This window comes from Myiozetetes cayanensis, unplaced genomic scaffold, assembly GCF_022539395.1.
Source record: "Myiozetetes cayanensis isolate MyiCay16 unplaced genomic scaffold, myiCay2020 scf5-8, whole genome shotgun sequence".
NCBI lineage: Eukaryota > Metazoa > Chordata > Aves > Passeriformes > Tyrannidae > Myiozetetes > Myiozetetes cayanensis.
In genome coordinates, this window is record NW_026087742.1 from 106,633,971 (window position 1) to 106,655,209 (window position 21,239).

General features: G+C 34.5%; 1 protein-coding gene across 11 annotated transcripts in view; it reads right to left on the reverse strand.

Annotated features, from left to right (window-relative positions):
* The window catches only part of DMD (dystrophin), a 1,047,400-nt gene that overhangs the window by 276,853 nt on the left and 749,308 nt on the right, over positions 1-21,239 (reverse strand). For all 11 annotated transcript variants that reach the window (XM_050333288.1, XM_050333286.1, XM_050333290.1 and 8 more), the window contains one exon: positions 11,467-11,584. In XM_050333288.1, the coding sequence (XP_050189245.1) occupies positions 11,467-11,584 (118 nt within the window). The remainder of the gene's footprint in view (positions 1-11,466; positions 11,585-21,239) is intronic.

Sequence of the window (21,239 nt, forward strand, 5' to 3'; positions counted from 1 at the left end):
TCATACTTGTACCTATTTTTTTATATACTCTACAAGATGCTATCAGTCTGATACTGATTAAACCACACTTGTTCATGCAGAGAAAGACAGTCTTATCTTCCCAAGAGTTGAAATCCTTAAATTAAACTTTGTTAAAATAAAAAGCAAAGAAGCAGTTAATTTTCACACTTACTTAAAATGACCTTATACTCTTCAAAGTAAATATCCAAGAGAGTCAACTAAGGAAGTAATATACATTGCATAAGAAATGTTTCTTCTGAAAATTCTTCTGAAAATTCCCCCACAATAGATGCACAAATGTTAATTAAAAAAAAACTTCAACCATCAACATATCACATCTGTTATCTTAGTGCAATATTTTAGGTAATAAAAGGAAAAATTATATAAGTTGTCAATTGCACCAATATTGGGAAACGGAAAGACATGATAACTTGCCTGTTACTGTTGGGGTTTTGCTTGTTTGAGGAGGTGTTGGGTTTGTTTTGGGGTGTTTTTTTTTCTGTCAATCAGATATCAGTGCTTGTTTGTTTATATTCTCTATGGTACTCCAACACGGATCAAAACATTGATGAGACACTACATGGACTGAACTTAACTGGTTTTAGACAAACACACTTTGAAGTCACTATTCTGACATGGCTTAAACTGGGCAAATTTTGAACTGCATGGGTTTGAACTAGACATTAGGAAGCGTTTCTTTACTGAGAGGGTGGCCTAGGTAGTGGAATAGGTTTTCTGAAGAGGTGCTTGATGCCCCACCTCTGTCAGCATTTAAGAGACATTTGGGCAACACCCGTAACACAAAGCTTAATATTTGATAAGCCCTGTAGGGGTCAGGCAGACAGACTAGATGGTCTCTGTAGGTCCTTTCCAACTGAAATATGTTCTATTCTGTATTACTATGCTTTCAGGAAAACCCACGAAATAGAGCAAAGAAATTGTATCCAATGAACGGATTAAACTCTTACTGTTGCCATCCTAATATTACGGTGAAGTGAAGGAAAGCCAAGTTTCAAAAATACAGAAATTCAGAGAGACTAATAATGATGGAAATGTAATGAATATTCTGCAAAATTATTACATCTCCTCATCTGAAATACTCCACTCATTCCTACACTTGAGAAGATAAAGCAGACATAAACACAGTCTGACACTTCCAGCAGAAATTTCCATAGCATAGGCGTTTGCTCTACAGTACACAAGTTCCCATCCAATTAAAATATAACAAAATACTTTTTTTTCTCCTGAAATATTCTGTTTTAAGCTCTAAGTTTTACCAAGCCCAGATGCCACCACTTTCTCACTACGTATCAGACTACTCAACATCAACCTTCCTTTGCTGATACTTGGCTGGGATTGTGCCCTGACAAATACTTCTCTCACTGTCACTCAATAGGCCTGCTGATAAGAAAGATGAAACTTGAGCAGATAATCTCCAGAACTTTTATACTTTTTCTCCTCCCCTCCCTTTCTTACTATGATAAAGGCTGAAAGATTGTTATCCACTAAACACAGACAGAAAAGCCTCAGTCACCATTTTGGTGCTGAAAACAATAATAAAATTAAATTCTTTGAATTATCTACAGTATTTCATAAGTCACCATAATGATGATTTGATATACATAACAAAATGAAACCACCAGCTGGTGCAACTACTCACCAAAGTCTTAGGAACTCTCTCACACAGGCTAAGCTAGTATTTACTCAGGTTGGACTTACAAATGAGCTTTGGGGCTATGTAAAACATTCTTTTCATTGTTGGTTTATTCCTGACTCAAGCAGAACTAAAACCACAAACAAATTTATATTGAAGATAGCCAAAGTAAAATCCTTAGGCTAAACATATTCCAGGATGCTTAATTAGATTATGTGAGAATAACTGCAAGTTCTTTGTGCATTGCATCCATTTTAGGAAAAGAGAGGGGATACAATGTACACCAAAATCTGCATTTTCCTGATATATCTGATTATGAAGCCTCTAAATTTAGCTTGTAATCTCTGCAGAGCAGGACCTTTGTTTCCTGTTTGCTCTGTAATTACTACAGAAAATTATGGCCTGGTATAACTGAATATATACTGTTTTGACACAGTTTTTAAAATAACTGTGGACATTAAATGTTACCCATCAAAATGTCAGTGAACAAATAATTTGATCCCATTCTGAAAAAGTCATTTCTGAACAGTTCCTTTTTTATTTCCAATTATTTTCATTTTGACTGATTTTTCCAACACAGCTAACATATCTCTTCTGTTTGTATCATCATGGATAAAAATTAAATAAAATGGATATCTTTACTGTTTGTATGTCTGCTTCTATTTAATTTTACAATATTCTGTGCAAGCTACTATTTCTAACACAGTACTGCCTTGAAACACAGACTAAACCAGCAAAGAGTGAGAGCCTGGTGAGGATACACAAAGAAGCAAGAAGAGGCACATTTGGAGAAACAGAATAGAGATGTGGAAGAGGGCAGTGTTGGGAATAGGGCTGGAGGCACACCCTTGGAAGGAGGCACTCATAGCATGTCCTGCCTTCACAAGCAAACCCCTCAGCCAAGTGCAGAGGTGGCTTTCAGCCCCATGGTTGCTCAGACGTCTTTTCATAATGTCAAACTGCATCTTCAACATGGTCTTCACAGTTGTGAACACAAAAGGTTAAGTACTCATGGTTTCATAGATTATTAAATATCTTACAGTTATTAAAATCACCCATAAAATTCATAGAAGGACAACCATGAAAATGCAGTAAGTATGCTGATGAAAAACTGACCCAATGGTTTTGATACAGATGGCAGGAGATGTATCACAGCACATTTCCTGGATCCTGTACTTTCAGGGGTTTTCTATCAGATAAAACTTGTTTGAAAATCTCATGAATCCCAAGAGTGCTAACCAGTCATTATATAATCTTTCCCACATTTAAAACCAAATACCAAATCCAAATTACACTCTTAGCAGTTACTGACAAGTATTCTGACACAAGATGTATTCAGATATGATAACATCAAGCCCATTAACAAAGAATGTTAGCATTGAAATGCCAACATTCACAGATAGAACTCTTCTAAAAAGTAAATCCTACTAAACAGTAAAAAGTTTTAATATAAAATATGAGTAATTTTTATGCTTGCATAGACTGATTGAACTTAATTTTTAAACCTCCAATTAAAATAAAATTATTAATTGAAGCTATAAACTAAAAATACTAAAACTCTACATAAAGAGAGTGAAAACTAGGAAGATAACGTAGCATTTTAGGGGGCAAATGGGATGCTTTTGTTAAAAATGGAGCTTTACAACTTCCCTTAAAGAAAAAAGGGGATGCACTCAAACCATATATTGCAACACTTTTGAGACTTCCCAACTTCAGACATATAACAGCTAGTCTTAACATTTAGCAAGAAATAGAAACTGTCTCTATTAAATAAATAAATAAATAAACAAATAAGTAAATAGGTAAATAAATTCCCCTAATCTTGAATAATTATAGACTCATAGATTTTAAGGTTGGACAGTAACTTCACCTATTGCCAAATGGACCTTATATAATCACAGTGATGGAATTTCATCAGTAAATAGGGAATTTAAGTTGCTTATAAAACAAATTTTTAACTTTTAACATGATTCTCGAAGCATATACTGCTAATACATTCAGAAATAATAGGTAGTTGTTTCTCTTTCACTTTCGAAGCTTGACAATTTTGGATATTTACTTGCAATGGAAATGGGTCACAAGTATGCTCAGAAGTCATATAAGTATTTCTAATGTCAAATTGTTTACCCTACTTCTTTTAAGATTGCAAATGGAGTCTTTCCAGCATCAGAGAAAAAATATTCCTTTCTGATTATCTGGCCACCACACAAATCAATGGAACATTTTCTACCTCTGACAAGATGTAAGTCAAATCTCTCCAGCATTTATTATTTTCAGATTTTAAAGTATTTTATATAAATATTAATTAAAATTTGCAAAATGAGACTGAATTGAATTTTTAAATCCAGTGCAATTAAACATAGAGTTTTTGCTGTAACACTGTAAATAGGAAGTCTCACATTAGATACTGCTAAATATGTTGAAAAATCTAAAATAACTCAGTGATTGCTTCCCTAAAGAACTACATGTTCTTGGCAGTTTTGGTCAATTATATGTTTCAAAAAATTATTTTAACTTCTCTAATTAAGATATGAAAGAAAGACTTAGAATCCTGAAAAGTATTCTCAATTTACTTCACATTTGCATACTTAATTCTTCACTACATTACATTCTTAAATATTCTTCAGAAGAACATGGTACTAGCCATTTCAGAGGCTAGATGGTAAATGAGTAAGACCTGGCATCTCATCCTGTGTGGCAGTTTTGCTTCTAACACTTTTACCAAGTGAATTTGTTTCTTTCTGAAGCTACTGAGGTACTGGTCTTGTTAAAGTAAAAAAAGAAAGCTCCTCCAAACGAATATATTTATGAAGATTTTTCACAAAGACTCTAGGAACAAAGACAGGTAGTTACATAAAACCAACCAACTAACTCCTCTCAAGCTTAGAAGAAGGAAAAGATTCCCCTAACAACATTCTGAATACCACTTACTGGAGTAGGGGAGCAGACAATTGTACTTGGGGAAAGAATTATCTGCTGACAAGACTTTCTGTCATTTCATGTCTGCTCATGGTTCTGGGTCACACTCACTTGCACCTTATTGGTGACTGGGTAGGTTGAAGGTTGAGGGGCAGAGGGCTGAAGATTTATATGCTTTGGTGCTTTTACTAATATCACCTGTATCACCTCAGTCTCCAATATTTTAAGAGTGAATTGTAGAATATTAAATAGGTTTGAACTGTCTTGACACTATAAATTACAAAACCTTTTTTATTTGTATTCTGACCGACCACCTCTATTAACTCAATCCTTAAATGATAACCAAGAGGTTAAAACAAGATAAAAAGCAGACTCAAACAGCAGCTCTCCCACAATGCTGTACCAAATTGTTCCCTAAGCTAAAGGGGCAAGTATTTTTTTCTTCTGTCAGGTGATGGTATATCTCGAGTCTTTCAACCAAGTAACTTCATGTGCCCATGCCTACACCATAAAATAAAGCATAACCTGTTAATGTGAAGCATCACCTATCAAATCATGCTGTCCTTATCTGGGTGGTTGGTTTGTGGCTTTTTTTTTCCCCCCACACTCTTCTGGGCCTCACTGAAATTATTTACAGGCTTTAAAAAAATATTTAATATCACTCTTTCCTTCAGCACAGCCTTACAATTGCACTGGACTTTCTCTTTGGACTCAGTTGGACTGTTCACAAGTTCAGAGTTAGCCAAGAACTTACTTTTCCTGATGAGAGATTTGGTCAATCATTCTGCTCTCTTAGGTTTTTTGAAGAATAGAAAACATACTTTTAATAATACTTATGATTTGGACACAATTAAGTGCCTTCATACAACGTAGCAATCCAAGGTGCCTGTCCTCCAACACAGACAGATTTCTAGTAACTAAAACTTCCTATCTTTTCTTACTACTCTTCTACTCTTATCTACATGCTTATCTATTTAGAAGTAACTGGTCTAGAACTAGCCAGTTCCACTTGAATTACCACAAAACAAGAAGTTTAGTAATTATCTAACTTGCTTCACAGGATTGAGATCTGAGCAATCCACCAGCAATGATACCACCTAATACACTTATCACCTCTGGGATTACCAAAAAATCTGTGTCACTCCTACTCAAGAATATAACCAGAAGCAATGAATGGTCACCTTGTAGTTTTACAGCCTTTTTTGGAGCACTATGACACTTGAAGTAGGCAGATGAGATCTTGACCTTTGTCCACTGAGCCATATGCTTTCAGTATATATAGTCATGTATAGCTGTATTTTCCAAATCATTCAGACATTTCTGGGGCATGTTATTGCCCATTCTTAAAGGGCAACTCTCCCCAGTGTTCCAAAATAACTTCTTGCTCTTTATTAAAATGTCCCATAACTTTCTTACAGATCCTATAGCAGCACATGTGCACCAAGGAACTTGTTTCAAATTACATAATCTTCTCAGAACCATGCTATCCCTTTCAGAGCTATAGTTTTATCTAGTTATTGACATTTTGTTAAGAACCAACAGTTTCTCCCTTTCTTCCTTTCTATGGCATAGAGTTCTCATAGGAAAAACAAATTGTCAGCTGTAAAGTAGTACATCACAATGACTACTAAACTTTACATGTTTGTGACATAGGAAAACTACTACTCAGGTTCTTGAGAAGTTCTTCAAATATGTGGAATCCACAGAATAGAACACTGGGATTTATTCAATAATTCAGCTTAAAAATATCAATAAGATAACTGGAAAAATGTATGCAAATACAGTTTGTTCTTACACTTTTTTTTTAGTCTTGGTAACTAGGGAGTTTACTACTGGATGACAAATCCCAAACTGTATGAATTATTTTTTCAACTGGCAAACTCATCATTTGTATTCAATAGCTCTAAGAGAAAATCACATGGATGGCAGTACAATGGAAATGGCTATTTTATTAAGATGTTGAAAACAACAGTACAGCTGTAATTCACTGTGGAGTTTCCATACATTTTGTTGTGAAAGTGATGACAAATTGATGATTTTGCCATAAAACTGTCAAATACAGCAAACTACTAAATAAAGGCATTTTATGTAGCGGCACAGAGACACTCAGACTCTTTCCAGATGCAGTTCAAATTCAGCTCTGCTAACAACCAATTATAGAATATAGGTTTTCTTAAAAAATCAAAACCAAACCAACAAGAAAAAAACCAAACCCAAAAAAATAAAAAAAGAAACCACAAAATCAAAATACCTCTTCTGAAGACATCCTCTATAAATTATTCATATATTTGTGGACTTGGTTTTTAAAACTTTCAAAGAAAATTTCAAAAGGAATCATTTGGTCCCAAAGCGTAATTCTTGATCAGAATAGTCTTCACTGAAATGCTTGTATATTTAAATGCTTGTAGTTATTGCTTATATTTCTGTATTTAGTGTAATAGAAATTAATTAACTTCTCAAGTGATATTTTGAGAGGACAATTTCACACAATTGCTGAAGAAAGATGTGTGTTACTTTGGTTTATAATCCTGAAAGGGAGATTATTTTGTCAGTAAGAGATTATTTCTTCATATAGTTCTATAAATATTAATTTCCCTACCTCCTCTATCACTTGCACAACCAGAAAACACATTAGCAAAACTGGGATGTAAATTACTAGCAAAGTAAAATCAGAAAGTTTATGCACTGTTATCTCTTGCATGTGTGTGAATACAGCAGTAGAAAGGTCTATTTAGTTTCTTACATTTCCAGGATCTTTCAAAATCTACAATAGTCTTTGCAATTGCTTCGGTATTTCTGATTCTAAGACTGTAAATCTGTTTTTATTATCTCTCAGTATATTTCTACATGGACTTGTTACCAGCTTTCTGTATTTATAAGTAGAAACGGATGGAAAAATAAGAAAAAAATTCAAAGCTTAATTACTTTACTAAATTTAAAGTTGTTTATAAACTCATTCATTTTAAAGAAATAACATTTTCATCAGCAGTAAAGTGTTTTGGAGCTGTGATGCATTATGCAGAGAAAAATGTTAGTGAACAGCATGTGGTTCTGTTAGAAGAGCAGGCTTTATTAAAAGAGCAGAGAGGTATCTTGCTTTTTCCACAACTTTTCAACAAGACTAAATGTAATTATTATTCTTGTGTATCCTCCAATGTATAAGTTGTAAACAAACTATGAATAGAATACATAGAATACACAAAGATTTAAGTATAACATGATGCAAACATAACAAAATATTTACTATAAAGAGCCTTCATAGAGCCAAGGTCTTTATAAGTAGTATAGCTCCAACAGTTTCATTCAGATAATGAAGTAAGGGTGGGGAAAGAAGGTTCAAAGAAAAGAATTCAAGTGTCTGAGCTCATCTTTAACTACTGCTTTTATTTCCTAAAGAAAGACTAAAATATGCAACATTATGACAATTTTGTTGAAAATAATCTCATTACTATAGATTTATTTGCAATTCATAGAGTCTTTCTGACAAATGTCTTTTGATATTCTTTATTTTGTATAAAATGTTTACCTTGTTTGTTTTTTAAAAAATACTTTACAAAGGAAATAATTTTTCTAAATATATTTCAAAGTTAGACTTTTACAAACATAATATTCAGATTTCTGCTGAATGACTTAAGAGTTAGCAGTGTTAGCACAGAAGCCATAACCTTCAGGATTTAATTCCATTTGATGGCATGCCAATCCATCCTGTGATGAAGAATGCAGCCAGCTCAACTCTTGTTGAGTATGTGAGGGTCATTTAATATTTATAACATATCTCTTCAGTGATATTGGCCAGATGATTGTGTTGTCCTTTTTTTTTCTAGCACTTTAATAGCAAAAGGCAATGAACAACCGATTCATACAAATTAACTTCTCAGCTTTTCATTTCTCAAACTGTGAGATGCCATGCTTCTGCCCAGGAAGTGCACTGGATATAGTCAAATCTACCAGCTCCTCTGTGACAGACCAATGCATTGCAGTCCGGAATTCCCTTTCCCTTGTGATGGGATCTGATGCATTTGGCACCTGATGATGCAGTTTTGGGCACCGCAATATAAGAAAGATATTAAGCCATTAGAGAGTGTCCAAAGGAGGGCAATGAAGATGGTGAAGGGCCATGAGGGGAAGCCCTAAAAGGAGCAGCAGAGAGCACTTGGTCTGTTCAGCCTGGAGAAGAGGAGACTGAGGGGAGACCTCATTGCAGTTACAACTTCCTCGTGAGGTGGGGACAGGCACTGATTTCTTCTCTGTGGTGACCAGTGACAGGACCCAAGGGAATGGCCTGAAGTTGTGTCATGGGAGGTTAAAGTGGGATGTTAGAAAAAGATTCCTCACCCAGAGGGTGGTTGGGTGTTGGAACAGGCTCCCCTGGGGAAGTGGTCCCAGTACCAAGCCTGATGGAGTTCAAGAAGTGTTTGGACAATACTCTCAGGCACATGGTGTGACTTTTGGGAATGGTCCTGTGCAGGGCTTAGGGTTGGACTCGATGATCCTTGTGGATCCCTTCCAGCTTAGCATATTCTGTGACAGAATATGCTGTACAGAAGGCTGGTTGTGAGAGTGGTACACAGCTGCTGCACAGGATCCCCAATGGCACAGTGCTAGTGTTCAGGTCATGAAACAGAATAGATTAAATTAGTACTAATGACTGCTAAAACATAACCATAGTAATCTATTAGTATTCACAACAGGAGGAAAATCTCAGGAAATGGGAAATGGTCTGTGGATGAGGTAGTTGGGGAGGACTTGCAGCTGGACCTCAGTGCAGGGTCCAACTCAAACCAAACAGAGCAATCTCCACCTTCTCTGACATACAGAGGAAAAAGGTCATGCAATTAAAAATATAAAAATTACTGTCCTTTAAAAGAAGTACTTTAGATGACAGTATATGTGGCAAATATTCAGAAATACCTTACGTGCCACTAGCGTCTTTTTTACCCCTAGAAAAAAACCCACGATCTCCTTAAAATTCAAAAGTAATAAATACATTTTGAATAGTGCTTAATATTACCTACAATTGTACAAATATAAACTAAATAAACATGAAAAGCTTTCATTAAATCTAGTTTGCTGCCTCAGAAGACTGGATCAAAAACAGCCCTGATCATACTTCAAGATATACTTGAAAGAACATGAAGGGACATGACCTGTATCTAATACATCATAAGTTGCATTTCTGAATACAAGGATATTGACAGTTTAAGCATAGAAAATTAATTGTTAAATCACAGTAAAACTGCATTTTTTACTTTAAGTTCAAAACTAATTGATAATTTTGGGAATTCTTAAAGACAAAAACTAAGAAATCATCACATATCATGAAAAATGTATTCACCACACCGCTAGCCACAGATGCAAGCAATAATATAGTTGTGTTACCACATACTCATTCATGATTTAGTCTGATAGATGCTCTCCTTTTTTGCTTTATGAGAAAGAAGCATTTAATCTGTCTTAAAGGCAATTTCACTTAAAGTGAAGTGCAGTTTTCCAACAGAACAAAATTTAGTCATGCATAAAATTCACATGAGGGCATATAGGAATTATGCTTGCATTTCATGTAAGTCTACAATTCTTATTTCTGAAGACTTGTCTCATAATTAAAAATTAAAACAGACTAGAAAATACTGATAAGAGTGCTACATTGGTTGGTTTTGAATAAGTGCTGTAAAGTTAAGGTATATGTACACGCTTCATCTGAACTTAACTGAGTATGTGATTCTAACATTCATTTGCATGTCCAACAGGAACAGACTCTTAGGCAGTAAGCACTATCTTTTTCTTCTCAAACATTAGTTATAACACAGCTTCTCTCACTCTCAGTACTATGTTTTCTTCTCATGGTAAAGGAAGAGAATAGCAGTTTAACAATGTTATTTTACATAAGATATAGCCTAAATAGTATCCATATTTGAGTCACACAACAATGCAGTCCAAACACACAATGTGATTTTGACATATTATGGAATGTATTTGCCTGATGCAATAAAAAGAGAGAGATAAGGTGTATATAGATATGTTTAATTTTTAATTATGGGGATAGAAAAGGTGAGCCTACATTTACGTCTTTCCGTCATTAGCCTCAGGGATCAATCCATGATCACCAGGCCACGATGTACAGACCATGAAACAATTGCCTGGGTCTTCCCTAAGCTCCATAGTAGACCTTGGGAACCACAAAAAAATTAATTTTTCATAGTTTCTAGTCCTAAGTACTCAGAATTATCACTGAAGATATAGAGTAGTCCACCACAGAGGGTTCTTCTATAGCATGACCTTGAGAGTGTGTTTCATCCCATAGTGAGGGACACAAGGACGTGCAAGCATCCAAGGGTAATAACACTATGTCTTCTATAGACTTCTTCTAAAACCTAATCTACTAATTTTTCCACCTTAGTCACAGCTAGTTGGTTAATTCTGGATAGGGAAAACAGAACTGAAGAAATAATACAGAGTAATGTAGAGCATCATCAGACTTGTGCGTCAGCTGAGGGGAGATGAAAGAAGAGCCTGCAGCTTACTACGGGGGATGGAACTGAAAGCTTCTTACAAGCCTGTGGCTATATTCTGTGAATTCTTTCTTTCTCCTTGTTTAAGAATAAATGTATTTCTTTATCTACAGTGCTCACATTCTGTGTTTCATACAATGTTCTTCCACTATGAAGACAAGCAATATGAAATGAAGGTGAAAAATTTGCAATATGGGATCACTGACTTTCACTGACATTTACTCTATATGCAATTTGGAAAATCCGTATGAGAATTGTCTCCTGATGGAACTCTCCTTCTCATGGCAAAGGCATAAAGTTATCTGAAAAACACTATGCTTAACAGATATTACAACATTTTCCGTGTTTGCTGAAATGTCGTATGATTGAAGAATCACCACTTACTGCGGTCAGTAATTATTGTTCTGGCCTCTTGATTGCTCGTCTTGTTTTTTAGGTTTTGTGCTGCAGTTATTAGTTCATCCAGCTGGGGACGTCTTTGCTCCAGATCCTGTAGTATGGCCTGGTCAAACACAAATACAAAAATAAAACAAAGTTAAAAGCATATGGAGCAGTTGAGAAGACCACATATAGGGACATTTTTTTTTTTTTTGTGCTTGCTTAATTTAAAGCAAAAGGATTGCTTGCCGTTTCCAATATTATGAAGAATTTGGTCTAGACCTTCTAAATATTGTTGTTATTCTTTATATAAAAATACCAAGGATAACTTGTAATAATAATTAAAGAACAACCTATAAAACTAGACAAATAAAATTGACAATCATTCTTCATTTTTAACACATCAAATTATGTAGGATAAGCTATTCTCCTGTATAAAGCTATAGAACGGCACTATTTTTAAATATACTTTTAGATTTTACGGGGTATTCGAAAAAAAGATATAAGGGTTTACTATCTTAGCTCATAGGGTAGGCTTTTCCTAGTAAATCATGAGGTCTAATTAATAATGTTTGCTTTTTAATATTTCAAGACTGTTTAATCAATTGTTTAAAAGCCATTGTAAGACTGTTAATGTCACTTTTTCTGTCCTGACACCTTATCTAGCAGAAAAATAATTAACACTCACAAATAATTTATATGTGAGTAAAACAGATACTTAAAGCCCAGGCAACCTGAAAATGAAAACTCAAGGAAAGTAAGGTGTATAAGATCTATGCATACATTACTTTAACTTATTTTGAAGGATTATGGAAGAGCAAACAAGGAATCAGTACAATCTTTTCTCAGATGAGAAGCATCCAAGTATGTATTTAAGGACATTGACCAAATTTAGTAACTTCAACTTCCTATTGTGTAGTTTCCAGAAAAGATGCTCATTACATTTCCCAGTCTTAGAAGCTGGAAGTAGCAATATTTATTACAACACTATAAACAAACTACTTTTTTCTGCCCACAATTTTTAGTCATCAGAACAGAACAGTATACTGTCAGATAGCTGGTAGGTATACTATACCAGCTATCAAGCTGGTAAAAAAAAAAGGCTAAAGAATTTATTTTTCAGGCTTGTTACATAGACATTGGTTGGATAGCCTGTTAATATGCTCACCTGGCTGTTGACTATGTGTCTTGAGTATTTTATTGTCATGAAAGTCTCCCCTTTCTGCTCCTCAAAATGTTGGGGGTTTTTTCCCATAAATAATCATACCTTATTTTGAAAAGCTGTTATTCATTGACTGTACTGGACAAAAAAGACCTGCAGTCTCATCTTGAATTTGATTCTCCAACTTGAAACTAGTGTTGCATAATTTTCAACAAGTTGAAGGTGACAAATAAAGGCCTAATATAATTTTCTGTTCAATGAGATTAATAAAAGAGCATGATAATATAAATTCCTGTAACTACAGTGTGTATTACCAAAAGCAAGCTAAAAGTTTCACAGAGTTTCCTTTTGTTCAGTTACAAACTCTTAAAAAAACAAAAAAAAAAGGTAATTTTCAAGGTACACATCTAGCTACAGCCTGGGAAATTCTTGCCTTGAACTTCTGTATCACAAGTTCTTTGAAAATCTGTTATAACTGGCTTTCTAAACCCAAAAGTTTGGAAGGTATTTTTTCTCCTGTATACCGATTGAATTGCTTACAGAGACATGTAGTTAAAGCAGCAGCTTGCATAATTAAGCAGGTAATAAATTTATCTTTAAAAGTCTCTCCTTATTGAAAGCACTCGAGAAAAAGAAATAAAATCTAGTGATGCAGTTACTACCTCTAGATAGCTATGTGCCTTCTAAACTCCATTTTCTAGGAAGACAAGTTAATGAATTACATGAATTTTGCAATGGAAAAAGCAGTCCCACTGCAGCTGAAAAACACCTGTATTACACACATTGCCAAAATGGACCATGCAGAAGGAGCATTAAAACACATACAACAGGTCCAGATAATTCTGGGGCTTCCAAAATAATACTTCCCTTTCTCTATCCTTCCCCTACTGTTCAGAAAAGGAAAACCAAATTAAGTGATTCTAAGGTCTTATGCCAACAGTGACTCTGTTCCCTAAAGTTTAATAAATAAAATTTTTATACTGGATATACTAAAATAGAATGATTTATCTGATCCAGTCTGAGTCTCCAACCAGACATTAAATACTGTGTTTGTGCCCTGGAAGAAAGCTGCTGTTATATGAAACCTAGTAGGAAACAAAGCAATAGGTAAGGAGAGCTCAAGGGGGATTTTCTCAGTATAAAACTGAGTGAATGGAGCTGCTCTGTGCCTAAGGGCTTACAAAACAATTTAACCCCAAGACCCATCTGCAGTTCCTCAACTGGACATTCAGGAAGACTAAAAATGCCTCTTTTAAGTGAGTCTTGTTGGATGTACTAATGTGTCAAGGACACCTTAAAACTCTTATCCTATAAACAGATCTGAAGATTCTCAGACCTTTCAGTAGACAGTAACACGTAATTATAGAGCAGATTTTTTTTCTTACTCTTAGAAAAGTGGCCACATAGAATAATGGAAAAGCAACATTCTTCAAAATAATATATTTTTTCCTTGATTTAATAGACAGTGTCTGAGAACAATACCCAAGAAATGTCTTATTTTATTCAGTAGAATTTTATTTTATAATTGCTACAACATTTGTTGGTCTACATTTACCAATTGGTACGATCTTAAAGATTTAGCAAATATATGTTCCACATGGTATCTGCACTGCATGGACACATACAAACCCTGATAGTAGCTTGGATAAAAGTACCTACTAAAACATAGCACTCCTGAGCCTTCCTGTGATTCAGTAGTGTGAAAAATAAACAGCACCACTTGAGTTCCACTTAAAGTACTATCAAATTCAGAAAAATATTCTGCGACTAGCTAAACTGATAATACAAACTGATTTTGTGGGTTAACAAAAATACAGATTATTATGTTAGGAAGAGAAGTGCTTTGATGAATGCAAATTAAAACACCACTAAATATGTTTTTTGGGAAACATAAAAATTGAATAGCTTTTTAAAGTATTAGCTGAAATGATCTGAAACAAACAAACAATAAACCTCCAAACCAAAATCAGAAGCAATTCATATCTGGAGATACTTTTAAAAACTTTTACGAATTCAGCCAAATATTTAATGTTGTAAAACTGGATCCTCAATGGAAAACTAAGTGGAAACCATTAGAAGATACTGTTATAAGAGCCATGGGAAGAAAAACTCATTAATAGTGGCACCCTGATGGAGGCACAGCAGATGCAAAAGACCAGATGCCTCTGATTTGGAATGTCAGCACACTGAAACAAATGCGCTATATAAAAGCGGGTAATACAGAAATAAAAGTTAAAATGAAAGTATTTTCAAAATAAATGAAACAGAAACCCATCTAGTTTCCATCAAGTCACCAAAAGCACAGGTACAAAGACTTAGAGAGTCAGTTAAACTGAAAGGTGTTTGTTTGGTGGTTTTTGTTTTTTTAAATAAACACTTATATTCTTTTGCATATAATTTCCCTCTAGTCTTATTTTCCTGGTAATTATGTATTCTGCAAAAATTTATAGAACACATTTCAAAAAAAGAAATTTTTGCTTAATTATAAGTGTAATTCCACATGAGCAGATCAATAGCGAAGAAGGACCATTGACATCCATGGTTGCACAAACACAACTTTAAACCCAAAAGAGCTTTTCTTTTTCTTCCATATATCTATGAATGCCAACATAATGATGCTTGGAGACAGCACAGTAATGGAACAATGAGATGCCATCAAACCTACCAAGAGTTTGTTAGAAAGTGATGCTATTCACTTTTAACAATCTTTTCATATTTGTAGATAGCAACTGCTCAAAAGAAAAAAACAATTTTCAGATTCCTAACTTTTATGATTTTCCAACAAAAAATAAGTGTTGAGATATGGAACAAATTGTTCAAGTCAGTAACTGAAATAACTTGCATTAAATTGGCTAAAAAATAAACTGAAAAACTGAAACAGGTGAAGTGTTATAAATTCTTGGAGGGACTGCAAGGTTTGAGACTGAGAATTAAAATATTCTCTAGCTTTATAATGTACAGCATGCTAGAGCCTGCATATTTGTCACTCTAGCCATGTGTATAGCACTTTATGTAAAAGATAGGATCCTCAAAATCTATCCAGTTTTTTTTTTCCTCTCCTGACTTCATGGTAAGTGTTATTAAACTGGAATAGCTGAATTTCAGGATGTTACCAAATTTTATACATTCAACTAATCATTGTGCTGATTATGCATGTTTGTTCTTTAATATTTTAAACAACTTTTCTTAAGACAAAGCCAGGACTTTTCATCTCCCTGTGCTGAATTCAAACATATAAAGAAGAGTTCAAGTTGTTCTGCAACATTATATATGACTGAGCCTTAGTCTGTACGAGTCTTTAAAAACCCTCTGGGCCTACTCTTGTAACCCATTTACATTCCTATGTTGAGAAACCTCTCTGAAAATATAGATGTTTAAGTGTCATTACAAAAGATTGAAATAACTTTGGGTAAAGCAGGTCCCACACTTCCCATTTAGTGTTTAGCTGAGAAGTCCTCTGTAGTGGCAATGACTACCACGTCTTCACAAGTTTTCAGTGTATTTATGTGCTTCCAGTCAAATACAGTTTGTTATCTATTTTATACTAACTATTAGAATGCTAATAGTGACAGATCCAAAAAAATTATGTTTCGGACAAAAAGGTGATTTAAGAAAGACCTTCCTTATTAAGAGCAAACTGGAAGACTTTTTGTCATTAACAAGCCACGGCTGAAGACTAAGATTTCACAACTGTTTGGGATGATTTGGTTTGGCCAACTCCTAACTTTGTTTAATGAAATGAACCACTGAATCAAAACTGGTTCTGATGATTAACTAACTGAATGATTAATATGGGGTTGTAAGAGAGAAGGAAGATATATTTCTTATGTTATGAAGTTATTTGCTCCTCTGAACTAATTTACCAAGATATACTTGGAAAAAGCATAATTCTATTAAACAGCTGTTCAGGAAGTTATTTCCTCATCTTCTGAAAAACTTTAGACTCTAAACCTTAAATTTAAACAAGAAATGAACCAATTATTTCCCCACCAAAATGTATAGCCATGACAACTTTTACTTAAAACAACTGAGTTTCTTGCAGCTGATTGGTTCTCTAAATATAACGTGTTATATACAAAAGAAAGAGAGAAAGCTTTGGAAAAAAACCTGCTAACAATTTCAGAAAATGCAGATATGCAACACCTACAATTCATTTGCATAATAAAATTGGCTTTGTTAAGATATTCCTCCCAAACACAATTTGAATTTGTTTTCTTGTCACTAAGCAGGAAGGGAATATGAGAGAAAATGATCATTTACATACTCCCTATATTTAAACATAAAATTATGAAACAATGAAAGCAATATAATGCAGTGGAGTTGTCTTTTTTGAAAACTTTTGTTTTGACTATTAGCTCTTTTGTGTTTTCCCTGCAAAGCATGTATAATTTTAAGAAAATACAAAGATCTAGAGCTACTGCTTAGCAGTGATGAGAGATGATTGGTGCCTGTCATTGAAATCAGAACATTAACAGAGGGGACGCTGTGAATTTGATTTTTCCTGAGTGCTTTGTGCAGCTCGTTTCCATAAGCATGCACTTTTATGGCCAATTGGGACCAGCTCAAGAACTGCCTAAGCAGCTCTCATTAATGTCAAAGTAAATATACCAACTCCACCAGTGATGCTGTGGGACAGCCACCAGTGACAACTCATCAGCTGTTGCATGAGTGAAGAAGCATCACAGAACTTTTTGAACACTTTTTTTTGGTGATGGTCACTCATTAAATTATGTTGGTGGCATTGTAAATGTCTGAGGCTTTTTCCTTTACAACTCAGGAAGTCTGGTCCATACCAGGAAGTTATGACAGCAAAATGTGCAACACGCTGTGGGTGAACACTAACCAAACCAAACTTATTCCATTCTCTGTGTAATGACCAAAAATGTAAGGTGATGGTGATGGTGGGAGCTGGGATAACTCTCACCCTCCCTCTCACCCTGCTCCACATTTGTTTTTAGGAAAGGCTTTGGAAGCAGGTATTTCAAGAGGGTCAAACAATCAGCACCTTGCACATTACAACTGAAATTTCTTGATGGACTGCACTGGAGTCCATCCAGCAGAAAGGATGGAAAGGATGGAACAGAAGACTAGAAAAAGATTACAATTTAACAGGGTTTGTGAATGAATCATTAGGAGATAAAAAGGAATTTGCTCTAATATAGCCATTACCTGAAAGGAAAAGCAGTAAAGCTAAAGATGTATTTGTAACAAGTAGAAAAACATTTAAGGATTTGTGTGTTTGGCTATAATAAGGTGCATTCAACTAGAAGAATACAGTGATAATTCACATGTAAGAATTCAAGACTGAAACAGGATTACAACTCTAACAGTAAATCTATGTGAACTATGTATGAAATCACAGCCTTTTGCCCCCAAACAATGTGGCAGTTCAATAGTACTTTGCTTGCAATAAAGCATGAGCAAACAATCAGGTAGAAGTATCCCAGGGTATCTTATGTCCTTTCATCAAGCTAAATTACTTAATGGATGGGAACCACTTTTAGGAGCTGCAGAGCTTCCCTGGTTTCTGTATCAGTCATCAGAACTGAAATCTCTCAGTATATAGCTACCATTTGTAGAATATGAATTTGCAAAATTTACTTTTTTATTTCTCTAATATAACTAATGGTTTTTCCCATTAAGGATTTTTCCTATGCATTAACAAATGTGTATTACCAAGAAAACTGAGGGCAGCTGCTCTGTTTCTCAAAGCTTCAGCTTTAATCTTTTCTTTACTGTTTTTTTCAGTTGATGGTGTTAGTGAACTCCTTTTATCTGAGACTGATCCAGTGAAAAATATACTTGTCAATGCACTTCAAAAGCGAAGTTATAGGTTCTTTACTTTGTCACACTTTTAGACAGCAGTAAAATAATATTGAGAAGACATAGAATTATATTATGAATATAAGCAAAACAAACAGGTATTTTTAGCTATTTTTTTAAAATGTAAGTAAATAACTAACATTTGTGGTGAAGGAAAGCTAATAGCTTGACTGAAGATGCTGCACAAATTATCCAGTTTTATAGGGAAAAGATTAGACTGAATCAATTTTATGCTCTGAAAAAAAAGACCTCACAGAATGAGTTTCTCAGTTTCTACTAGAGCCTCTGGAAATCTTTGATTACTTTTACTGGAAGTTTTCTCCAGTAATAACAAGTAAAAAACAATTAAGGAGAATAAAATTGATTGCCACAGCATCAGTTGCCAGATAAGTTTTTCCTTAGTACCTTGGGAAACTAGATATTTTTCTCAAGAACAATGTAAAATAAAGGAAGAGGATTTAATCTGTGTTGTCTCGGTTTGCTTCTGAAACAGAAAACAAAAACTGTTACATAATTTTTTCTTACAGTGCATTTAATATTATTTAGCTCTGTGTGTGTATGTAGGGGCAGCGGGAGGGAAGGTGTTTCTTATTTACCACATCTGATAAGAAATGTTGGAATAACTCTAGAATAACTTTAGCCTAAATCTAGTAACTCGGACCTTCATCTTTATTCATATCTCATTGTCATTCCAAAAGATGAGAACTGCATGAAATTACAAGTCTAGTTTTTCTGTCTAAACCTTTCTGCTGTATTTAGAAAGGTTTTACTCTCAGAGCTACACTGCTGCCTTTCATTTTTTGTTTCCATTTTTATTGCTTTGTTTTGTTGCACTTGTTTCTTTGATTTACTTCTAGTTGTTACTCCTCCACATTTCTGTAAATATGGTCAGAATTAAGGTCATTAAGGTAATTAAGGTCAACAAAAACACAGAAAGTAAAGGTAGAAACTTGAAAAATTCTGATGTTGTTCATATTTCATCAAAAGCAAAGGAAGGAAGGAAATGTATATAATGTGGGTTATCAGAAGTTTGGACTGGGTAAGACTTATTTTTATAATACTTTCAAAGGGGAACTCTCAAGTTCTCAACTGCCAGCCAGAGTAAGTAAATTAATAATGCCATCTTGTCTTGATGGTATCACAGTCTTCTGCAGTCTTCACTGCAGTCTTCTGAAAATACTGTTTTTAACACTCAAACCCTACAATTTGCCCTTCATGGTGAAGGAAACTATGGGATAGGTTGAGAACGAGATGTAAGTGCTGCACAGCTGTGTAGAACCACACGTAGTAAAAGTGGGAGCTGTAGCTGAGTTAGGTCCCCAGTTACCCTGCAGTGTGAAAAGAGGGTGGAGAGTAGATGTCTCAGGAGGGAGCTCAGCCATCTGTAGGCTGTGTGGAAAGATGCCTACCCACTGCATAACTAGCAAAAATATGCAAGTGCTTGTTATCCTGTTGCATGAGTGTCTTGCTATGGGTGTCCTGGTGATAAGGGTCAGACCCCCACTGGTTGTGAAAGAGGGAATATTGATGGTTAATGGCTCAAACAATTGGCCATTTGCAAAACAGGGGGTGCTTTGCCTTGGTCAATATATCTCGTTGCAGAGGGTAAATCTGCTCATTTTAAAACCCACTGAAGACAGTTTTCTGATAATACTATAATTATTAACTATGGAAACAATAGTATTGAAAAGGGATATTGGCCAGAAGTTGAAGACCATACAGTTTAAACAGAAGAGTTGCAAATTATTAGTAGTGGGTAGATTTAAATACAGAGCAGATGACTGCAGAATATGAGAGATTATTAACAGAACTGTGTAAATAAAAAAAAAAAAATTTTTTTTAATAGACACAATTTGTAAGAGCGGGAAGAGGAATTTCTATGTAAAATCCCATAGAGTAGTTTCATATATAGTACATGAACATACCTGTGCTTTCTGACCTTGAAATTTATGAATCTGTGAGAAATTATATATTAAAAAAAATTAAATTTGAACACATCTATAATGCCAGCTTAACTGAGATGAATTTTCAACACCTGTTTCCTCAAATCAGCATCAGTCCTACATGGTTCCCCTCCCTCACACAGATATATTATAATTTAAATATATTTAATCAATTTATGACTGAGAGCAGTGTTTAAGCATAAAGTTAAGCATAAATCTGGAGCTATTTCTTGTTCAGACAAGAGGAACTCTTACTACAAAGTTAATGTATTTCATCTGTAACCATTGCTTGAGGCAGAAAGTACAGGCATTGATTAGTAGCTTGCAGTAGAGCCACAAAATTCTACTTCAGTGGAAGAAAAATTAGCATTTTTCTTTTTCAAAAAATATAGTTTTATTATCTGAATGACAGTTTCAGAAATATATCTGATAGAAAAGAAAGAATCACTACTAAAATAGATTGACACTGCTATAATAAAAGAAGGAAATAATAATTTGCTTTGTATGTGCATTCATGTATATGCACACACAGCTATATATAAGCAGATATATATACTGATTTTATAGTGGGCCTTTGCAATAATAAAGATGGAACCCAAGGAATAAAATTTCAAAATTAATGACCTTCCTCTGATTTCTCTTCCGTAACTGAAGAGTAACTGAGGCTGGAGGGGCAATGAGCTTGAGCATCACAATCTGGTCGAAACAGAGGAGGAGGATTGTTTGAGATACTATGACAACACAAGAATATAATAAATGTTCCTGGCAAAATGAAAATAATCTTAGAATAAACCATTAAAAATCAAAATCAAATTATTCTTCTCTATTATCTTTGTAGTTTTGAACTACTA